Source organism: Elgaria multicarinata, chromosome 4 (assembly GCF_023053635.1).
Source record: "Elgaria multicarinata webbii isolate HBS135686 ecotype San Diego chromosome 4, rElgMul1.1.pri, whole genome shotgun sequence".
NCBI classification, from domain to species: Eukaryota; Metazoa; Chordata; class Lepidosauria; order Squamata; family Anguidae; genus Elgaria; species Elgaria multicarinata.
Genome location: NC_086174.1, coordinates 40,229,817 through 40,251,606, shown reverse-complemented (window position 1 = coordinate 40,251,606; position 21,790 = coordinate 40,229,817). Strand labels below are relative to the sequence as shown.

The 21,790-nt window shown below is 44.9% G+C and overlaps 1 protein-coding gene across 1 annotated transcript in view; it reads right to left on the bottom strand.

Moving 5' to 3' along the window:
• The window catches only part of LOC134397462 (xanthine dehydrogenase/oxidase-like), a 79,068-nt gene that overhangs the window by 16,260 nt on the left and 41,018 nt on the right, over window positions 1–21,790 (bottom strand). Inside the window, exons 15-25 of the mRNA XM_063124146.1 lie at window positions 21,336–21,520; window positions 20,891–21,065; window positions 18,215–18,304; window positions 17,583–17,752; window positions 16,640–16,763; window positions 15,029–15,148; window positions 14,361–14,457; window positions 11,860–11,984; window positions 9,392–9,525; window positions 2,531–2,618; window positions 1,702–1,788 (exon numbers count right to left, since the gene is read on the bottom strand). Coding sequence (XP_062980216.1) covers window positions 1,702–1,788; window positions 2,531–2,618; window positions 9,392–9,525; window positions 11,860–11,984; window positions 14,361–14,457; window positions 15,029–15,148; window positions 16,640–16,763; window positions 17,583–17,752; window positions 18,215–18,304; window positions 20,891–21,065; window positions 21,336–21,520 — 1,395 coding nt within the window. The remainder of the gene's footprint in view (window positions 1–1,701; window positions 1,789–2,530; window positions 2,619–9,391; window positions 9,526–11,859; window positions 11,985–14,360; window positions 14,458–15,028; window positions 15,149–16,639; window positions 16,764–17,582; window positions 17,753–18,214; window positions 18,305–20,890; window positions 21,066–21,335; window positions 21,521–21,790) is intronic.

The following is a 21,790-nucleotide window of genomic DNA, read 5'->3' as shown; positions in this document are numbered from 1 at the left end:
TTTTTCTGATTCTACAATCATTAATCATTGGCACATTTTTCACTGACATTCCAACTGCAGAAAATGTATCCTTAGCATCGTGAAACAGTAATGATGCTGAATTTTACCATGAATACTGTCATCATCTTATTAAAAAGCCTAACTGAAACTGCAGTTTAAGTGGTAGCTGAGATTCTGTGTTAAAGTTCCAAACAAGCCCCAATTAAGGAAGACTTGGGGTCAAATGATTTGTAGTGAAGCCCCAATTTCAGTTTAATGAAAAACAACTTCAGCGTGAAGTAATGTTGTGGAGGAACAGCGTACGTATATGTCTGTATATGATGCACACACATGCTGAACTTTTCCCCTGTCCATCAGTGTTATGCTCCAAATCACCCCACGCTACTTTTTACTTCATTTTTACTGGGGAATACTGGGAATTGCAGGACTTTTTTCTGTCTAAACATGCATACGATGCATGTTTACCCTAAGAAAAATACAACTGGAACCCACCCCTACCCACAGGGGAAAGTAGCTTTGGGGAGATGATTTAGAGTGGGAAAATGGTAGGCAGAGAAAGGGTTAAGCATGCACATGCATGCATACCCCCACCACACACATACAATCTGTACAGCACCATGTACATTGATGGTGCTATATAAATAAATAATAATAATAATAATAATAATAATAATAATAATAATAACAATAATAATAATAACAACAACAACATAAACACACATATCACTCAGCTGCTCAAAATTGCTCTGAAGGGGATTCCTCCCATTTGCATTAAACATATAATTTGGTCCCTTGCACCACAGTTATAAAACCATTCACTTTTAGTAATCTCATTGTGACATTCATGTAGTGTAGCTCTAAAGTGAACTCCCCAACCTGATAATCTCCCGATGGGCTGGATTTCAACTCCCATCATACCAGCATGGCCATTGGTGTTGCAGTACAACACATCTAGAGGGGACCAGGTTGGGGAAGGCGGCTAATTATTATTATTATTATTTTTATTATTATTATTATTATTATTTATTTATTTATTTATTTGTTACCTGCCTCTCCCTCTGGATCGAGGCGGGGTATAACACAAATGCAAACATCATAAAATACAAATAATTAAAACATTCAAAACAGCACATTATTAAAAGGCATCTTAAAATTCAACTGGGTAGGCCTGCTTGAACTAAATGTTTTAGCATTTGAATGGAAATTGGTAGCTCGGGTTAGAAACACTTAGGTCACAATCGTATGCATTTTTAGATGGAAAGAAAGTCCTACAATTCCCAACATTCCCCTGCCAGCCATGTTGGCTGGGGAATGCTGGGAGTTGTAGGACTTTTTTCTGTCTAACTGGGCCTAGGATCACACCCTTACAGTAGCAGAAGTTTACAAAATATGCCAGCAAAAATTTCTAGTCTTAAAGCGACACTTTGAAGTTGGGGGATGGGGTTGAAATGTTCCCCAAAGATGCTTCACTATGCTCTTAACCTTAATTTCCCCCCACCATTCCTCCAGTCATTTCCCTTCTTTGCTGCTGCATTGGGGCCATCCCACCTACCCACCCCCACAAGCTGTCCTCCATCCCCTTCCTTCCCAAGTGATCCTAGCCAATCAGGAATCACAGAAGAAATACAATGCAATGGAAAGGTGAGATACTAATATTTTAAATAAACAAATAAAGCACAGCAGAATGTTTCTTTAACTTACACCATGAGAAAGATCAACCGAATTCCCTCCATTGCTGTAATATACCGCGTCTAGACTAGTAATCCTTCCATTCTTCTTGAAACCAACCTGGCAGCAGAGGAGCAGAGAAGTAAACAATAATTTTGTAGAGTTCAGCAATTAAAATGACAGATGTTTGGATATTCATTAAATTGTGATCCCTAGACATGGAAGATAACCTTCCAGAAAGGCATTGATAGTAATTTAGCTTTCTCCTAGGCCAGCCTTCTTCAATGCGCATGCTGGTTGGTGATGATGGGAATTGTAGTCCAACATATTTCACAGGAGGGTAAGGCTGACAAGCCTACCAGCAGCTTTCTGTAAATTTATCTTGCAAAACAGGAGAGGCTGAGATGAAGCAAGGTGAACCAATTCAGCTAATATAAACACAAACTTTTATGCTTCAGTCCTCTGATGGGACTGTCCCATAGGAATACAGAAAGCTACCTTGTACCAGGTTAGACCATTGGTCAATTCTCCTCCTGACTGTCTACATCTCAAGATATTTTGGCCTACAATGCCCATCTTCCCTCATCGCTGTTTCTAGTTAGCTAACAAAAGCTTAGAATGTGAACTGCACTAATTCTCTCTAGTTCGATTTTCAGTTTTAATTTTTTTAAAGTTTTAAATCTTGACTTTTGTATATTATAGTTTTAATTGTAAACTGCCCAGACAGCCTTGGCTATTGGGCAGTATAAAAATGTAATAAGGTGCAGCATACGCTTTCAGCTATGCATTGTAGACAATGTTGCCCATTTGTTAGTATGACTTTGTCAAGAGAGTGTACTTCTAAGAACTAATTTCCTTTTACCTTATACTGTCCCAGAAAGGGATGTCTTCCACCAGAAATCAGCATATCTTCATCTCGATCCAACATGCATCGTACTGGGCAACCAGCCCTGTAAAGACATCAAAATCAGGCAGAGAATGAGACTGTGCCAAGGATATTGTCATCACATATGTTTTATTGTCTTAAGATCTGCAGGGGAAGCACTACATTATTTCACAGTAAAGGGGAGAGACTTTTCTGTGGTGGTGCCCAATTGTGGAACACCTCCTCTTAGAAGAATGTCCCCTACACTTCCTGGCCATGGCCACCACCCCTACTCCCAGTGAGAACTGCCTGTTTTTATATCCTTCATCTTACTTTCTCTGTATGTATCTAAACAAATATCTCAAATTCAGATTGCTGATAACTCTCCAGCATTATTTCCCCATTTTAAATAAACCGTCCATCTTTCCTTCCCCAATTAATCATCTTCCTGTTAGGAAACAAATGGAAGATTAATTCTATCTCCTATTTTGTTCTAAGTTCTTTCAAATGAGAATTAGTGATCTAGGTTCCAATGGAATTAAAATCACTGTTATTTCATACATTCCACCAGTGATCTTCCAAACTTTCTGAATGCATAGGCAATGCTATTACATAAGTATGTCTCCTTTAAAATAATTATTATAGATCTTGTTTTTAAAAGTTCTGCTCTTTTCTTTGTCTGAAACCTAACAAGTTTATGTTTCTAATTTGATGGGTGGATCCCACACCCCTTCCAGACTCTGTTTTGGATTTCAGAGGTTCTAATTCCACCTCTCAATTTAGAAGAGGCTCAGGTGGCTCTGATGACTTCTGCAATTCAGATGAGACATGGGTATTAACGAAACATCCAGCTATTTTGAAGACTAAGGGTACTAGGGATGTATGGATATTGTTAAGTCGGCTCTGTCAGTTTTTCATGGATTGTCAGATGTCTTTCATTCCACTGTCTGCTTACTGACAGAATCCAGGTTTTAAGGTTTCTTTTCTTTCTTTTTAGAGATGTATGAGAATGTAATTAAATTTCCACAAGTGCGCATTAGTGCAAGAGTGGATATGCGGAAGTCCCCCCCACACACACACACACACAAATGAATTAACATTCTGCAAGTCTGCAGAATCTGCATAACTCAGGAAAGGCTGGAGGGTGACAATACACCCTATTTACCCCATTGTGGCTGTGTAGTGGTGCTGCATTGTTTATATGATGCAGATACCAACTCACAGCCATGATAGGCTTTCCCCCCAAAACTGCGCTTTTTGAAAGTGTTGATTTATGGCATTTTTTTCCTTTGCTCCAAGGTCACCATGTTATTTTTTCATGTCTCAGTTGTGGCCTTGGTTCAGGTTATACAAGTGGGAAGACAGGATTTCTCCAACATCAATATTCCAGTTGAGGCTTTTATTGTGTCTTATTCACCAAATTTTACAATGGATCCTAATACCATTGTCTCCCATTGATAATCCACCTGTGTTTTCCCATTGCTTCTTCCATCTTTTTTATTACCACAGAAGATCCATTAAGGAAAGAAATATGTGTTTTTGATAGGCAGTGCTAGTAACCATCCATATGGAACCACCCCATGGATCCCACTTTATAGTATTTAATTTGTATTAGGCATGTGCTCCGCTCCGATTAGAAGCGCAGAAGCAGGAGTGGATTGGCCTGCTTCGCCTTGCCCAGAGGCGGAGTAGAAGCGGACCGCGGACCCCTAGAAGCAAGGTGAAGAGAAGCGCCCATTTTTCAGAGCTCCTCTTTCAGGCGGACCGCTCCGATCGCCATCTTGAAAACATTTCGCCCATAGGATTGCATTGCGGAAAAGAATTGCGGATAACTGGGTTGTTTTTGAAGCTATCGTTCTGAAATTCTTGTGCTCAGAGAGTCATGGATGGGGGGTCATTTTGAGCCTACTCTCAACTTTCTGCGTCCTGTGGTTCACATGCAATATTTTTTAAAAAAAATCGGGTACATTTACAATACAAACGGTAGGGTAAACCGGCTGCGGCACGGTGGGGTTTATTTGAAGCGATGACAGGCACATTCAACTCCCAATCCAGATGAGAATTGATCACCTCATGAAGCATCCTCCAATCCCAGCGTTTGAGGGGGAGACTAAGCCAGAGTCACCCTCACAGTCAGAGCTCTCAGCGTTTTGTGGGTTTTGGCGTTCGTGGGGATAGGAGGTAGTTTTAGCTGCTGCTGTGTTTGGACTTTGGAGATAGGATTTAGCTTGGTGTGTGTTTGCTTCTTTCTGACTTTTTGCTCAGTTTGCTCTGTGTTTTTCCCTTACTTTGATTTAATATAAACTTTATTTTTAAATTTTGGAGTGTGTGTTTGTTTGGTTGGTTGGTTCTCCCCCCCTCCCCTCTCTTAAAGCCTGATTGTGTTTGATCTTCCTTGTTCCTTCTATCTATATACCAAAAAAAAAACCCAAAAAATAAAAAAAAAAATTCTCTATTGCTCTGTGTTACTTGGACTGTGAGTCTGCTGTGCAACAGCCACAGATAGAGCATTTAATCAAATCCTGTTTGGGCAAAGCATACACACACTTCTTGTCCCATTTCCCTACATATAGTATATTCTTATACATATTATTATTAATATTAATATTATATTCTTATACATATTATTATTACTATTAGTATATTATTATACATATTATTATTAGTATTAGTATAATCAAAATTAGAAGAGGGAGCAGGCGCATGTCTGTGAAGGGGCGTGGTGAAAGCAGTGTTCAAGGCAAGGCTCAGGCTGGCACCAGTAAGCAGGCTGCCTCTCCTGCTGTGAAAATCAAACTGGCAAGTCCTTGGCTGGCTGCTCTGCAACAGAAGCAGGACAAGCAACAGGCAGAGGCAGTCTCTTCTGCTACTTGTGCCCGGCGTTCTCTTTTTGAGGGTGGGAATGGGAAAAGTGCCCCTTTGCAAGAGGCACGTGGCTGCAGTGCCATTACAGTAGGCGGCGGAGGAGGAGTATCCCCAACTCCTTCATTATTGTTTGAGCCTATGAGCCCACTGCTGGACCTGTCTCCAGACCTCCTAGACAAGCAGGAAGAGGCGGTGGTCCTCCAGGATGTGGGGGCTGAGGAGGAGGAGCAGCAGGCCGAGGCTCTCTCCCCAGTCTCATCCCACACCTCTTCCGATGCCACCCCTGTTTCTGTGGCAACACCAGAGAGCTCAGGCGGGCAATTGTTGGTGCCACCACGGAAGCGAAAGACGAGTATAGCGTGGGACCACTTTGAGTTGGGAGCGGATCCTCGCTTTGCTGTCTGTCGCCACTGCAAACTCAGCCTAAGCAGGGGTTCATCTACAGGGCATTATGGAACCAGCAGCATGAAGATGCATCTTCAGAGGAAGCACCAGTCGGTCTTGCTGGGGAAAGAGGCGGGCAAGGCGACTGGTTCCAGGGGAAAGCCGAAGACTGCTGCTGGCACTGCCACTCTAAGCTCTCCATCTCCCATCCCCACGAGGGTTAGGCAGGCAACCCTGCAGGACATGGGGTGGGGGAAGTATGGACCCACAAGATGGCGTTTTCCAACGCCCACCCAGGGTGCTACTGTGGTGGGGCATCTGCCGGGACTGACTCCTCCCCAATACTAGATCTATGACATGTCACTCTGCCTGCCCCTCTGCTAGCCTGTCCTCCTCCTCGGTGACCGACTCGCTGGGATGGTTTGCATTTGCAATGCGTGACTAACTGCAGTGCTGGCTTAGAAACCAGCCATCCTGGCCTCACTTCCTTGTGCCCCCAGAAATGCCCGCAGCCTGCCTTCCTGCCCGCCTGCTTGCCTGTCTGCCCGCCTCCCCCGGGGTGCTGCTGTGGTGGGGCATCTGCCAGGACTGACTCCTCGCCTGCTCTGCCTGCCTCTCTGCCCGCCTGGTGCCTGGGAGATGGGCTTTGCGGTTCGTGCCCAGCACCCTCCGGCACGCTTGCTCCCAGTCGTCCTCCTCTGTGCCCCTCAATGCGTAACTGCTGGCTTAGAAAGAAACAACCAGCCATCTTTGCCTCACTTGCTCCTTGCGCCCGCTTACGGGTTGGTTTGCTATGCGTTAGTGCTCAAGCCATCCTTGCGGCACTACAATGCATGCTGCCTGCCTGCCTGCCTTCCCTCCCTTCTCGCCTTCCCGCCTCGCAGGCATGGTGTATGTGTCTTGCTTTGACTCAGGGGAGAAGTCCTTCCTGCGCTCACTTAGACTTTATCAAGTTCAAAAATCCATTTTTCAAGTGTGCAAGAAGATTTAGGATTATCTCATGGCATGTTGGGATTTCCTTTCAACTGGCCCCATTGAGCTGTCTGCATTGCAATTTTAAAATCCCTGACATACTGGAGTGTCCGATTTTCAAAACTTCCCCTAACATCAGGGGATGATGGGATTGGCTTGAAACTTGGCGTCCATGGGGACACATGGGTAATCTGTCATGGGACCAAAGGATAGGTTTTTGACGTGCAAATTGACGTAGTTGTAGAATGGGACTTGATTTGGGGCGAGTTAAAAAGTTTAAAGCCGCGCCAAAAATCAGGGGATGATGGGATTGCCTTGAGTCTGGGCGTCCATGTGGACACATGGATTAGCTTTCATGGTGCCGAGTTTGAGGTTTCTAACATGCAAAATGACAGAGCTATGGAAAGGGGTGTGAATGGGGTGCCTGATTTTCATAAATTCCCCTAAAAATCAGGGGATGATGGGATTGCCTTGAAACTTGGTGTCCATGTGGACACGTGGATAAGCTATCATGATGCCGAGTTTGAGGTTTCTAACGTGCAAATTGACATAGTTGTAGAATAGGACAATTTGGGGTGAGTTAAGCCGCGCCAAAAATCAGGGGATGATGGGATTGCCTTGAGTCTGGGCGTCCATGTGGACACATGGATTAGCTTTCATGGTGCCGAGTTTGAGGTTTCTAACATGCAAATTGACAGAGCTATCAAAGGGGTGTGAATGGGGTGCCCGATTTTCAATAATTCCCCAAAAATCAGGAGATGATGGGATTGCCTTGAAACTTGGCATCCATGTGGACACATGGATAAGCTATGATGGTGCTGAACTTGAGGTTTCTAACGTGCAAATTGACGGAGTTATCGAAAGGGGTGTGAATTAGGGTTATGGGTGGTGCATTAGAGGTTAGAGCCACGCCAAAAATCAGGGGATGATGGGATTGCCTTGAGTCTGGGCGTCCATGTGGACACATGGATTAGCTTTCATGGTGCCGAGTTTGAGGTTTCTAACATGCAAATTGACGGAGCTATGGAAAGGGGTGTGAATGGGGTGCCCGATTTTCATAAATTCCCCAAAAATCAGGGGATGATGGGATTGCCTTGAAACTTGGCATGCATGTGTATACGTCCATGAGGTGTCATGGTGCCAAACATGAGGTTTCTAACTTTCACAGAAAAAAAGTTGTTTACCTTTTTAGCTTTCAATGCAACCCTATGGGGGGGGGAAACGGAGCTCCGATCCAGATCCGGAGCTCCGAGCGGAGCGGACATAAGCGGAGCGGGGGCGGGGCGAAGCGGCCCGATCCGCAAATCACGGATCTGGAAGTGAAGCGGAGCGGGGGGTCCGTGCACACCCGTAATTTGTATGCTATACAACAGGGAGGAACCTGTGGGCCTCCAAATGTTGTTGGAGTCCAAGCCCATCAACCCCAACTATCATGGCCAATGAATATGTGTGATGGGAGCTGTAGTCCAACATTATCTGATGGGCCAAAGGTTCCCCACATCTGTCATAGAAGAAGGAAAAAATATATTTCAATAAACCATGAAGTTACCTTTCATCTACCTTTCCTAGAGTCTTCCAAAGGTAAATGTCAGTAAAGATCCTAGCTTGCTTCTCAGTGAGCTGTTGCTGCCCACCCTCCCCTCCTCAATATGTTTGGAGTCACTAGACTCCTTGCCCATGCTTAACTCATCTATCATCTTACATAATTCTTTGCCTTCTTCCCACTCTTCCTTTGCCAACCTATAGTATTAATCATCATCATCATCATCATCATCATCAACAACAACAACATTTATATACCACTCAATTATCTAACACAGATTCCAGAGCAGTGAACATAGGTATAAACAGTAAAAAAAAGAAGATTAGAAAAGCAAGTCCTGAGGAACAGATGCAGAAGTACCAAGTTTTGTGTTGAGAAGGAAGAAACAGACTAATTAGCCTGTGGATCTAGGAGTTTAGTGTCTCCAGAGTTTTGTTATAGATCAACCAACGGTCAAAGAATCCCTGCTTCTTCTACGTGGGTGGAAGAGATGTAGGTGGACCAGCCATTCCCATTATTTCCTCAAACAGCTGTGCTGTAATTAATAGCAAACACAGTTGTATCCATTCACAGTTGTGAACACCCCATGTTCCTTCCCAGTTACACAGCCCAGGCTGAGACAAATGTCACTCTTCAACACGATGGAAGAGAGCGCTCCTTCTCCCCAAGAACCATGCTGATAGCCTCACATCTGAGGATGGCGATCCACCTCTAAGCCCCCATCATATGGTTGCCATATTCACACTGTTTCTTCCTTCGACAACAGAGGTGGGAAGATTCACAAACAGGGTGTCTATGCATTTGGCCATTCAAGAAGAATGCCCAGCTTACATATGGGGTTATGTTGTACATGATATAAAATGGGGCAGATGGCACAGAGAAGTCCTGTCCTTGGTGCTGGAATGCTGCCATCTCTGAATCACAGTAGAGTTTTGAATTCATCTGTGGTGAAAGGACTCAGGTAAGCACATGCAGAAGCGCTAGATCTGAAGCAAATCCATTTTCTTAATCCTCTTAAACAAACAGACAAAGTCCTCTTGAACTCCAGGTTATCGTAGGCTGGCTAAACAGAGGTTCCATTCATTAGAACTTACTTAACAGCAGCCACTGCCACAGCTGTGGATACAATCGTGTTCCTTGTCTCTTTTCCTCCAAATCCTCCTCCCATTCTCTTCACGCGGACCACAATTCGGTTTGATGGGACCCCTAAGGCATTGGCAACAAATTCCTAAGCAAAAACAAGTACATGCATCAGCCTACAAGCAGCAAAACCGCCACCAAGTACATGACGTAAAATCAGCCCTCTTTCTGAACAGGCGTGTGTGTGTGTGTGAGAGAGAGAGAGAGAGAGAGATATACACTGGCAGGCCAACAAATGAATATCTAAGTTGAATTTATAGTAAAGCTTTACAACATCAGTACCAGGCTACTTGACTCTCATGAGTTTAGTGTTAGCATCAGGAAACTAGAAACCCATGGGGCTGTCTATATGTCTTCTAAGTCTGTGCAGTTGAAGTGGGTCAGTTATACAGTGCAGCCGCTGACTTGCAGCCACCGTGGGCCCTTTCCTCGAAGTTGTGCAGTTAAAAAGTCGGGAACTCTCCCTGACTTTTTTCTTCAAAGCAAGGCACCACGACCCTTCCATCATGTGACCTTGCTCCATGATTGAGCCAAGGGTGGATGATGACCCCTGATTGGTTGCTGTAAATGGGGCAGAGTTGTGTTAATTAACTTCTCTGATGCTGTGTTAATTCAGTCCAATTTATATCCGAAACTGTGCATTTGTGGAGGGAGCTTTTATCCTTTACTTTGCTGTGCATCTCCAGTTTCTAAAAATAGAGATCAGTTGCATTCCCTGACAGTTTGCTCTAATGGGGCTAGATTAATGCATGGGTGCTCTCATAGGGAGAGCACCACACCCCATTTCACCCCATTCCAGCAAACTACCAGGGAATGCAGCAGACCTCTATTTTTATAAACTGAAGATGCACAGCTGTGCATCAGCAAAGTAAAGGATAAAAGCTCCCTCCACAAATGTGCAGATCCTCCCTTCAGATCCTGCCCTGGATAATTTAGGATTTTTACTTCTTCTCAGATAAGTGGGCATAATGAGGGAGGGGTGGGAGCTATTACTCCCCACCACCCCAACCAGAAGTATGTTTTCCCTGGCACTGAAAATCCAGGTTTTAGGGACAGTCAGCTCTTCCGTATAACACTGATGAATCACAGCCAGTTTCATTGTACTGCAGAGAATAAGAGCAATGTGCTTTCCTCCTGGGCTCATCAAGATGAAGTCCAAAACTTTTGGTTCTCAGCTTATTGACAGGATGCTTTTTACTAAGCTACGTGGAAATGCCAAACCAGAAACACTAGAACAGGGGTACATGAGGTACAGCTCTGGGTCGCATGCCTCTTGGATGCTCCCTATGCAGCTCCCAAAGCTAGCAGGACCCCACTCACTTTTCCCCACAGCCGGCGGGGGTGAGGGTGAGGGCGCTGATACAGTTCCCTGGCTTCCGAGATCACTGCTTTCCCACTGGTAGTAGTGATGGAGAAATTTCAATCTTGGTAGCAATCACTGGGGAATGGGAGAGGCTTTTACCCAGTGGAGGCTGGTGGGTGGCGCCAATGTCAGTGGGGCAGTGAATCCGCTCAGGGTTTCAGTCAGAACTCCGGCGTAAAGCACCTTGGGTAGCTTTAGAGTTCTGACTGAAACCTGGAGCAGATTCACTGCCCCACTGACATTGGAGCCACCAGCCTCCACTGCTTTTACCTCCATACACACAGAGAGCAAGCCCTAGTTCTCTGCGAGCAAGGATGGAAGATTGTGTAGGTGGGTGGGGGTGCATGTGTGAATGCACATGCATGTGCAGCTCCCAGCCCAACACCGAAGAGGTTGTGCACCCCTGCACTAAAGAATAAAATATAATTGCTTCTATATCCACAGACGTACAACACACACAGACAATTTGCCAAAAAAAGTCTTTTCATCTGCAAGCCCAGCACAGTTTTGCTAGTAAACGAGCATTGCTAAGGGTTTATGCTTTGCTTTGTCTTGAAGGGCCAAACTACAATTTTGTCCAGGTTTTTAAGTGCAAACAGCATCAGCTCTGTGTGTGTGTTTAGGGTGAGGGGTGATAATGAATGAGATCAGAGCAGACATGGGGATGGAATTACACCTTTTCCTCTCCTGCTTCACTGCTGAGAAAAATCCCCCCTTTGAAGCTGTAAACTAAGGAGCAGTAAACTCATAGGATCTCCATCACGAATGTTCTCATAACACATACTTGGTAAAACATATGTATCTCCGGAAAGTGTCCAGCTCATTGTTGTCACTTAGGCTGCGATCTGAAGCTGTAAACTAAGGAGCAGTAAACTCATAGAACCATAAAATAGAGTTGGGAAGGGGCCTATAAGGCCATCAAGTCCAACCCGCTGCTCAATGCAGGAATCCACCTTAAAGCATCCCTGACAGGTGGCTAAATAATTGAAGTTATTCTTGTTTATATAAATGTGCAGACTACCCCCCCCCAAATAAAATCTATCTAAGGGGATGACTCACTTGTGTCTTCATTAGATTCTGGGTAGATACAAACAGCTCCATTTCTCCATCTTCTCCTTTTGGCACAGCAATAGTGCAGTGAGTCTCCAGATAAAAATGCTCCTGGCCGCCAAGGTACATCTCACCTGTGGTGGGGAAAAGTTTATTTATTTATTTATTTATTTATTTACGATATTTATATACTGCTCCCCATTCAAAATTTTGGAGCGGTGTAAAAGATAAAATACAATATAAACAGAGTAAAACAGATTAAAATAGATTTTTAAAAGAAGCAGAATGAAAGGTGAACCGTAAACCATGGCTAGTCATCAAGGGAAGGCTTCCTGGAATAATGACGTTTTCAGGATGCGCCGAAAGGAATACAAAATTGGTGCCTGTCTGACCTCCAGAGGCAGGGAATTGTATAGGTGGGGGGCCACCACACTGAAGGCTCTTCCTCTGGTGGACTCCAATTGGAGGATGGGTCTATGTGGAACCACTAGGAGCAGGCCCTCGGATGACCTCAGTGACCAGGCAGGTTGGTAGGGGAGAAGGCGCTCTCTCAGGTATCCTGGTCCCAAGTTGTTTAGGGCTTTGTACACAAGTACAAGAACCTTAAACCTTGCCCGGTAGCGAATAGGCAGCCAGTGCAGTTCCCTCAGCAGAGGAGTTGGCACCAGAAAGAGTACAACATAGCACTAGGCGAGCCTCTCTGGGAAGTTCATTCCACAACGAGGTGCCACAGCAGAAAAGGCCCTCTTCTTGGTAGCCACCTGTCTCACTTCCTTCAGCAGTGGCTCCTAGAGAAGGACTGCTTAAGATGATCTTAGGTTCCGGGCAGAATATATAGGAGGAGATGATCCTTCAGGTAACCTGGCCCCAAGTCATTTAAGGCTTTGAATGTTAATACCAGCTGTGGCGTCACCCACATTTCTATTCCCTTAGGTATGTCTCTAGAGTATGTCTAGAGAGTGTGGACTGAGTGGGTGTGGCTGGTGATGCTGTGGAAAGTGGGGAGGAATATATATATGGGGGAGCTGAGTGGTTCTGATTGTCCTGTTGGTGATTGGGTTTGGAGAGTAGATGTGTTTAGCTGTGCGATTTCTTGTCAAGGAGTGTGAGGAGTGAGTGAAAATAAGATCATAGGGACTAAGGATTGTTATTATTAGATTTGTTACTACCAGTATTCTTAAGAACAGGCAGGAGTTAAATAGAATTTGAAGGAACTAAGAACTGTAAACAACAATAAACATTTTCTTGTCAGTATTATTATTATTATTATTATTATTATTATTATTATTATTATTATTATATTTTTATACTGCTCAATAGCCGAAGCTCTCTGGGCAGTTCACAAAAATTAAAACCACAATAAAACACCCAACAAGTTAAAAACACAATTACGAAATACAGTATAAAAAGCGCAACCAGGATAAAACCACGCAGCAAAATTGATATAAGATTAAAATACAGAGTTAAAACAGTAAAATTTAAATGTAAGTTAAAATTAAGTGTTAAAATACTGAGTGAATAAAAAGGTCTTCGGCTGGCGACGAAAGGAGTACAGTGTAGGCGCCAGGCGGACCTCTCTGGGGAGCTCGTTCCACAGCCGGGGTGCCACAGCGGAGAAGGCCCTCCTCCTAGTAGCCACCTGCCTCACTTCCTTTGGCAGGGGCTCACGGAGAAGGGCCCCTGTAGATGATCTTAAGGTCCGGGTAGGTACATTTATTTATTTATTTATTTACGATATTTATCTATTGGTTCATAAATAAACATTTTACATTAAACTTTCAGTCTGCTATATTCACAGAAAAGCCTTTTCCAAATCTCCTTACCTTTTCCCTCTACTTTAAGGGGAAGGTTACTTCCTCAGGTATTTAGGTGGTGATGCTAGCCTGAGGGAGGTGTGCGCATCAAAGCCTTGTGTGTGAGGTGGTGGCCTCGCACCAGCAGTTTGAATTGAGCCCAGAAATGGAATGGCAGCCAGTGCAGATGGAAAGGTGCTGGCATAATATGATTCCGTTGGCCCCTCCAGTCTCTGCTACTCTCCTGCCCCCAAAGCTTCCACTGAAACACACATTTCCTTTTCTTCCTCAACTTCTTCTACCCAAGAGAAGTGACAGCAAAGAGAGGGGGTTTCCTTTCCTCTCTCTCATTCACTTTCCTCCATTAGTATCTTTGGGCATGTTGGACTTTGGGAAGTGTAGTTCATTAAAGGGATCTGAACTACATCTCCCAAACTTCACAGTGTTAACCAGGGCAGCACTTTGCCATGTTCTTAGCCTCTGATCACTCATTTTGGCTCAGGAAATGTTCCTAGGTTTTTCCCAATTTGAGGGCAGAGGAAGCTGTGGGGGGCGGGGACCCCACAAAACCAAGGAGAACTTCAGAAGGTTCATCCATCTCTAATTATTTTTCAAACAAAGAATCCTGTTACGATATTATTCATTTGATGACTGCATAAAAAGAGGACTTTGATAGATGCACAACATCTTACAAGACACGCAGACATAGAAGCTCACCTTCTACAATATGATCAGCCTCTTGAAATCCTTTCTGGATATTTCCTTTCTCGATCTTCCTTACACTCTCAAAAAATGACTGTTTCTCAATGGCTTCCTGTACAAATTAAATAAGGACACTAAATGTTTGTATTTGCAACAGTTGCTGGGGAACATGGGTGGGAGGGTGCTGTTGTACTCATGTCGTGCTTGTGAGTTTCTTGTGGGCAGCTGGTTGGCCACTATGTGAACAGAATGCTGGTCTAGCTGGACCCTTGGCCTGATCCAGCATGGTTCTTCTTATGGGGACCATCTTCATGAATATAGATTGTGTGGATCATGTCTATGGACTTTATGCATATAGGCCTCTTTTCCAATGTGACATCCAACATCTGGACAACAAAAGGACTCAGAAACAAACAGAGGTTGCTTCCTATAGACTGTGCACAGGCTGTACACATAATAGGCAGTATCCAACTGTGCTGCTCCACCTCTGCTGATTCCGTTGTCTTCATGGCAGTAATGTGTCCTCATAGCATATACATTAATATACACACACATCCATGTTAGAAACAAAGTTGCATAAATCTGAGTAGCTGCCTTCAAAGGCATCTCTTTCACAAGGATCTAGGCTAAGCATTCAGGAGTCTGGGATTGAGGGAGACATCACATTTGTGTCACCATCTTACCTGAATGGTAACAATAGGCGTAAGGTCTTCATATGCAATCTTCACTGCTCTAGCACCTCTTCGAGCATGTTCTTGCGTGTCTGCCAACACCCCACCAATAATGTGGCCAACGCAGGTGACCTGGGATTCAAAAGACCTTAGTTTAGTCACTGACCCCTGACAAACTCAGGCTGCTTTTTTATTTTTTTTCTGGAATATTTCATTTTGCAGTTATTATCTTTGAAACCCAATTTCAATTAAAATGGGCATGCTTCTGCATTTAGATATGCAGTTGCAGAACAGCAGGAGTAAATCAATGTTGCAATCAATGAAGTGCTCAGTATGTTTTATGAGAATGTTCTCATAAAACATACTCTGGTAAAACATATTAGGGGTGTGCACGGACCCCGTACTCCGCTTCACTTTAAGATCCGCCATTTTCGGATCGGCCCGCTCCGCCCTGCCCCCACTCCGCCTGTGCCCACTCCGCTCCGCTCGGAGCTCCGGATCCGAATCGGAGCTCCGGTCCCCCCCCATAGGGGGGGTTACCGGGCAACGGCGGCAGAGCCCGGTAAGGGACCAAGGGGGAGGGGGCCTTACCTGCCTCCGTCCGTGGTCCGTCGCCGTCTTCAATTGAGCCCGCAGTTCCACCAGGAAGTCTGGGCCGCAAGTGCGGCCCAGACTTCCTGCTGGAACCACGGGCTCAATTGGAGACGCTGACGGACCGCGGACGGAGGCAGGTAAGGGAGAGGAGGGCGGGGGGCGTTACCGGGCCCTGCTGCCGTCGCCGCATGGGCGACAGCGACAGCGGCAGGGCCCGGTAAACCCCACTTACCTTTCCGGCGGAGCTCCAGATCGAGGCGAAGGATCCGCCTTCACCTCGATCCTCTTCGCCACGCTCCGCCGGCCCCCCAAGCCTCTTCGCCTCCGCCTTAAGGGCAGGCGAAGCCCCCCGCTCCGCTACTGCTTCTCCGGTCCGATTAGAAGCGGAGCACATCCCTAAAACATATGTATCTCAGGGAAGCATCCAGCTCATTGCTGTCACTTAGGCTGCAATCCTACTTAGAAGTAGGTCCCACTGTGTTTAATGGGAATTACTCCTAGGAAAGCATGAATAGGATTGCAGCCTGAAAGTATGCCTGCACCGCTTAATTTTGCATGATCTATCACTTCAAATAGTGCAGGTTTGTGCTCCATCCCATGTTGTCATTAAATCTCCCCCCCCCCATTAATATTCCACTTCCTAGTTCCTGCTGTATTCATGTGACACTTCATGCTCCATTAGAGGGGCACCAACATCCCCACAAGTAGTTTGCAAGGGATTTGTGCAGTGTTTTTCATTCCAGACATTGTCCCACTCCTCCTCCTTCATTATCAGATACTCTCGTTTTAAAAATACCAAATATATGTATAAATCCACTACAGATGCCCAACCAATTTCTTCTGTTACTTTTTGGAGGCAGGCAGGGGTGAAAAAGTACTGAAAGCCTCCACTTGTCATGCGGGGGGGGGAGAGATATTTGATGAATTAACAATGCTAAGCATGTACAATCAAGTAATGTAGTCCCATCTTAACTCGTAGGGGATAACTTTGAAAATTTTATGAATGGAACAAACAAAAAGGCTACATACAGTGTCCTTTGCAAAGATGGTTTCATCATTAGCAATCCCACTGGCATTACTCCCAGGAACATCCTTAGCAGAGACAAAACATACAAAGCCAGGTACTTTCTGGGCCTCTGTGGTATCAATAGAACTGGGAGGAAAGAGGAGCACAGAGAAGGATTAATTCAAGTTATTTAACCACATAGGCTCATGTAAGCTGTATCGGAAGAAAGGATTCCCTAGAAGTTTGGCCAAAATTCAAAATCCTAAGTGCACATACACACAGCTATGATGTAGCAGATGGGTGCACTACATGACTTGCCTCTTTTATAGATGCTTCCAGTCTTGCAGATTTTAAACTCCTTCCGGAGATAAGTGTGAGTCACAAATATTTCCTGAGCTTTCATTTTAGTTGAAAGAGGCTGGAATGTGTTTCTGTGAGTGCAATAGACAGAAACGCCTTGTACCTCCCAAGGGGTCTTGGCTATATAAACGTCATCCAGTGTTAGTCTAACTTAAGTCCTATTCATTTCAATGGGGCTGCTCTAAGTAGGACTAACACTGGATACAACTCCAAGGCCTTAGATAGATGGGGTGATATCCTGGGGCAATCCCCAGGATCATCCCTGTGCATTCACATGACACACGGGGGATCCCGGGATCAGGGAGAGATGATCCCTCCCTTGCCCCGGGATCTTGCCCCACCCTTTGAGCCTGCTTTTTCCACGGTCTCGGGCTCGTGCACATCTTCTGTTTGTTTTTTAAAAAAAGAAAATGGTGGGCGCAACGTCCTCTCGCTCCGAGATCATCGTGCGCTGTGTGTAAACAGAGGGGGGATCTCACGCTAAAAATATTGCAAGATGTTCACCCCTCCGTCACGCAATACCAGGTAGGTCTAGCTGAGGCCCAAGACTCACACCATCATAATGGTGGGCACTGGATGCTTGTTTGAAAAGACAAAGATACTTACACAATCTTAGCATGGGCTTTGGTGCTGGTAACTAGCGTTAGGTAGAGTTCATTCTCATAGCGAGGGATGTCATCGCAATAGACTGCCTCTCCACTCGCCTGTTTGGCAGCCGAAAGGTGCATCAGGGGTCGTCCCACTGTATCTTCGATGGACTGCCCTGGAGGTACTTCCTGCAACAAAACCAGAGACTGGAAGTACTTTCCTGGGGCTACTGGTCCAAGGTTAACCTAAATATCCCTAACATATATTATACAATGGAAATATTGTATAAATTCCAGTAGCAGCAGTGGGGACATGAGAGGTTTAGAGAAATATTCAGCACATTTATTCCATGGACAGTTCCTTCTATCTAGAGCTGAAAGGAAGAACACATATACAAATCCATACATCATTAATTTGGGTGTGTGTGTGTAAGGGACGCCTATGCGGCAGAGTCTTGCTATTTACTGTTTTACTCTGTACAGCACCATGTACATTGATGGTGCTATATAAATAAATAATAATAATAATAATAATAACAACATAAGACTCAGGGAAGAACAAATGCTAGCCAGGTTCCTAGAATGGAGACAAAGGCAGCACCAGGTGTGACAGTAACTGGAAGGTTGACCATGTGATTCCCTATAACTTACTTGGAAAAGTTGTACATTATTGACAGGATCCTTGTGAAATAATTCAGTGGCACTGGCATACCTCGAGGGGACCACATCACCCAGATTATTCTGCAAAAACATATTTACAACCCAACTTTAATTTCATTTCTTCTAGGAAAAGTTAGTTTTTTTTTCATATATGACTTGTAACTTACACAAAAGCATTACTTAAAAAAAAAAAAACCACCCCCTTATCAATAGCTAATACTACCTACAGTGGTGGGCAAAATTTTGGACACTTTTTGAAATTTTCATGTTTTGCAACTTTGCATGCTTATAGAAAATGTTCTGTTTCACGAAATTCAAATGTTTATATATCAATTGAAAGACCTGATTCACGTAATACAACAATCCTGCTTCTTTTCCTGGGTGTTCAATCAACTCTTTTCTTTGGTGCCATTTCTGATGTACGTACATACACTTTTAATTTGAGAAATCCTTCAAATATTCAGCAAAACTGACTTTCCCCAACTTGAAACATGATGTATCGCAGCTACTGCCATGCGATTGCTCCCCAGAACAAGGACTGTGATAGGCCAGTAGGGTTTGCAATTCCAATCCACTTCTTCAATCACACCTGTGTTTGTTTTTAGACTAAAGTAAGCATAACTTTTTTTTGTACTGCAGATATTTGCATTCTGTTTTTTTGTATTGAATTCAGCATTAAATTCTCTTTCAACTGATAAATAAACATGAGAATTTCAAAGTGTCCACAGTTTTGGCCACCACTGTATACAACTTACACATTCAGTTTGGAAATCAGTTTCCGTTTGTGGCTGGTCTAAAGGATTACAGCGGCAATCGTATACACATTTACCTGGGACCAAGGGCCTTGCTAGACCTACCACCAAATCCGGCGGTGAGGAGAGGCCAGGCCGTGCTAGAAGTAGCGTGGCCTGTAGACCCTGTCTACACCTGAGGCACGACGGGGCCGAGGGAAGCCCCGTTGCGTCCACCATTTTTTTTCAGTTAAAGCGGCCGAGTGCGCAGGAGCGCACCAATGACCGGTAAGTATTTTTTAAAAAAAAAAATAGGGTCCCCCTTCCCCCGATTCCCCCCCGATCTCCCCTGGCCTCCGATCCCCCCCTGTCCCCACCTGCTGTGTCCTGCTGACGCCGCCACCAATGACCCCAGTCACTCTGTCCCGCTGCTGCTGCCGCCATCACTGTCCCCAGCCGCTGTTTCCTGTTGTCACCATGTCCGGCCTGTGATGCCTGCTGTTGCCGGACATGGCAACAACAGGAAATGCTGGCTGGGGACAGTGACGGCGGCAGCAGCGGGACAGAGCGACTGGGGACATTGGCGGCAGTGGCGGCAGCAGGACACAGCAGGTGGGGACAGGGGGGATCAGAAGCCAGGGGAGGTCATGGGGATGGAATTAGGGGAAGGGGGTGGGAGCGCTGCGGCCCATCCACCGCTTTTCCCGGCTACTCGCGCATAAGTGCGGTAGCCAGGAAAAGCGGCGGAACGGTCCACACACCCACGGTCCCAGCCCCAGCCCCAGCCCGACCTGAGGCCGGGACCGAAGGAAGAACCGCACTACAAGCAGTTCAGGTTAGCATGGTGCCAGGGCGGCTCAAGCCGGCATCCCCTGTGCTTCATTTGGACACACAGGGATGAGCACGGGCCTCACACCGCACTAACCCCTGGTCTAGCAAGGCCCTAAGTATCATTCAACCCAATCTGACCTACTTTTAAGTAGACTTGCATCGCATCAGCCAATTTAGTCTATCATAAATTCTTTGGGTTTCCTCCTTTCCTTTCCAGACTTGCCATTTTCCTCCTTCTAATCTTTTATGTTTTTATGACAACCACCCACTCAACAGTGGTAAGTTGAGTATCAGTCTGCTTTCATATTCTGAGAAGGAACAGATGCATCTGCTACTAGCTTCTTCCATCAGCGGAGACACTCCAGTTCTCACACACATTTTAATTCTGCTTTGTACTGTTTAAGGTATTATGATTACACTCTGTAGATTAAGAGCTTTTCTACATGAAGCATTTATTGCGTGCTCATATTCTCCACTCACAGTTGTTTATGAGTTCTTTAGATGATGTCATTACCCTCCAGTTTCACTTCTGTTTTTAAAGAGCACTTCAGTGATTGTTGTGAGGGATTGGGAGGGAGTAGGGAAAATACAGCATTATTTGTGAAAGCAAAATAAAATGCATCCCCCCTTGTATAATTGCGTTATCCTGTTATACTCAGCACCACCTAGAGGTTATATGGCAGAAAAGCAGTAAGGAAAAGCTCTTTGTGTATAGCTCAGAGCTAAATTCTGCAATGGAGCCAAAAGTAGATTCAACAGATTAATAGCCTCATGTAGAAAAGCTCTAAATGCATATTGCAGAATTCCAGTGCTAGAAACACACCAATAGGACCATTGAGGAAACCTAAATATCAAAGGAATTAGGTAATGGATCTCCTCCTCAGATAAATAGGTAATGATCAGTTTCTCTGACTTTCCTACCATGAAGAGAGAAGTTCTAGAATACCCAGAACCTAAGCACAGCCAACCTACCACAAAGACTCATTTCCCATAATGCCCCAATGTCTAAAGGTTCCCAAAAAAATTCAACAGAAGCAGCATTTGTCTCCACATGCTGTGAATTCCTGCCAGACCCTCACTCTGGCAAGATGATGGAAGCACTCACATTGCCATTGAGTTCTAAACTTAATTTCTGTAGCACGGTGAGATAGAACTTAAAGAAGAAGCTGAGCACGAGAGTCCGTCGGAAGTCCACCATGCCACCCGGGGCTGAAGGGGACAGATTCATCTCACCAGCCAGCCTGTGGCAGGCTTCCTGCAAAAGGTTTTCTTTCCATTCCCTGCGGAGAAATGAACCACAAATGAACACAAAATTCCGCTTGCCCTAAAGTCCATGCGGTACAAGTCCTTAGGCTGTCCCCATGTTCAACACATCTGCATTGCCAACATGGGCTGTGGAAAAATCCGTGGGGCCAGCCCAGGCAATATGCTGGCAGAAACTGTCGGCTATGGGTTCTCCTAGATAATATTCCTTCTGCACCGACGACTCTCATGCAGGTACACTGTAAGAATTTCCCCTGTTCTGTAATATCCGAGTCTTGTTTTCCTACCTCCCAATGAGCTCCTGACATGTCTTTGTAACCAGCACAGTTGTGGGAGCCATTCCTCCATAGCTCAGCTTAATTTCTTGTACTCGATCGGTGCCCTCGTGAAAGAGGACTCTCATTCCGCAGGTCACGATAGCAATGTCATCCTCCCGTCGTGAAGCTTGCTTGAATGCTGAGAAATATTCACCCTAGGATAAGAAAAGGAAACTTATTTATCTCAAATTCTTCACTTTGAGGTGGGGGAGATGAATAGAATAAAGACACTCCAATAGTCTATTTCTATGAACAGAATTAAAATTTCACAGCATAATTTTAAGACATGGGAGCAGTGGCAGGGATAAAGTAGGGCAGCATATGGGAGAAAGATCATGGACTTCTGGGCTGAGGGTGGGGTTAGCGTTTCATCATGAAAGGGCAGAAAGTCATTTTTGTGACTAAAAATAGGCACTAATGATGCA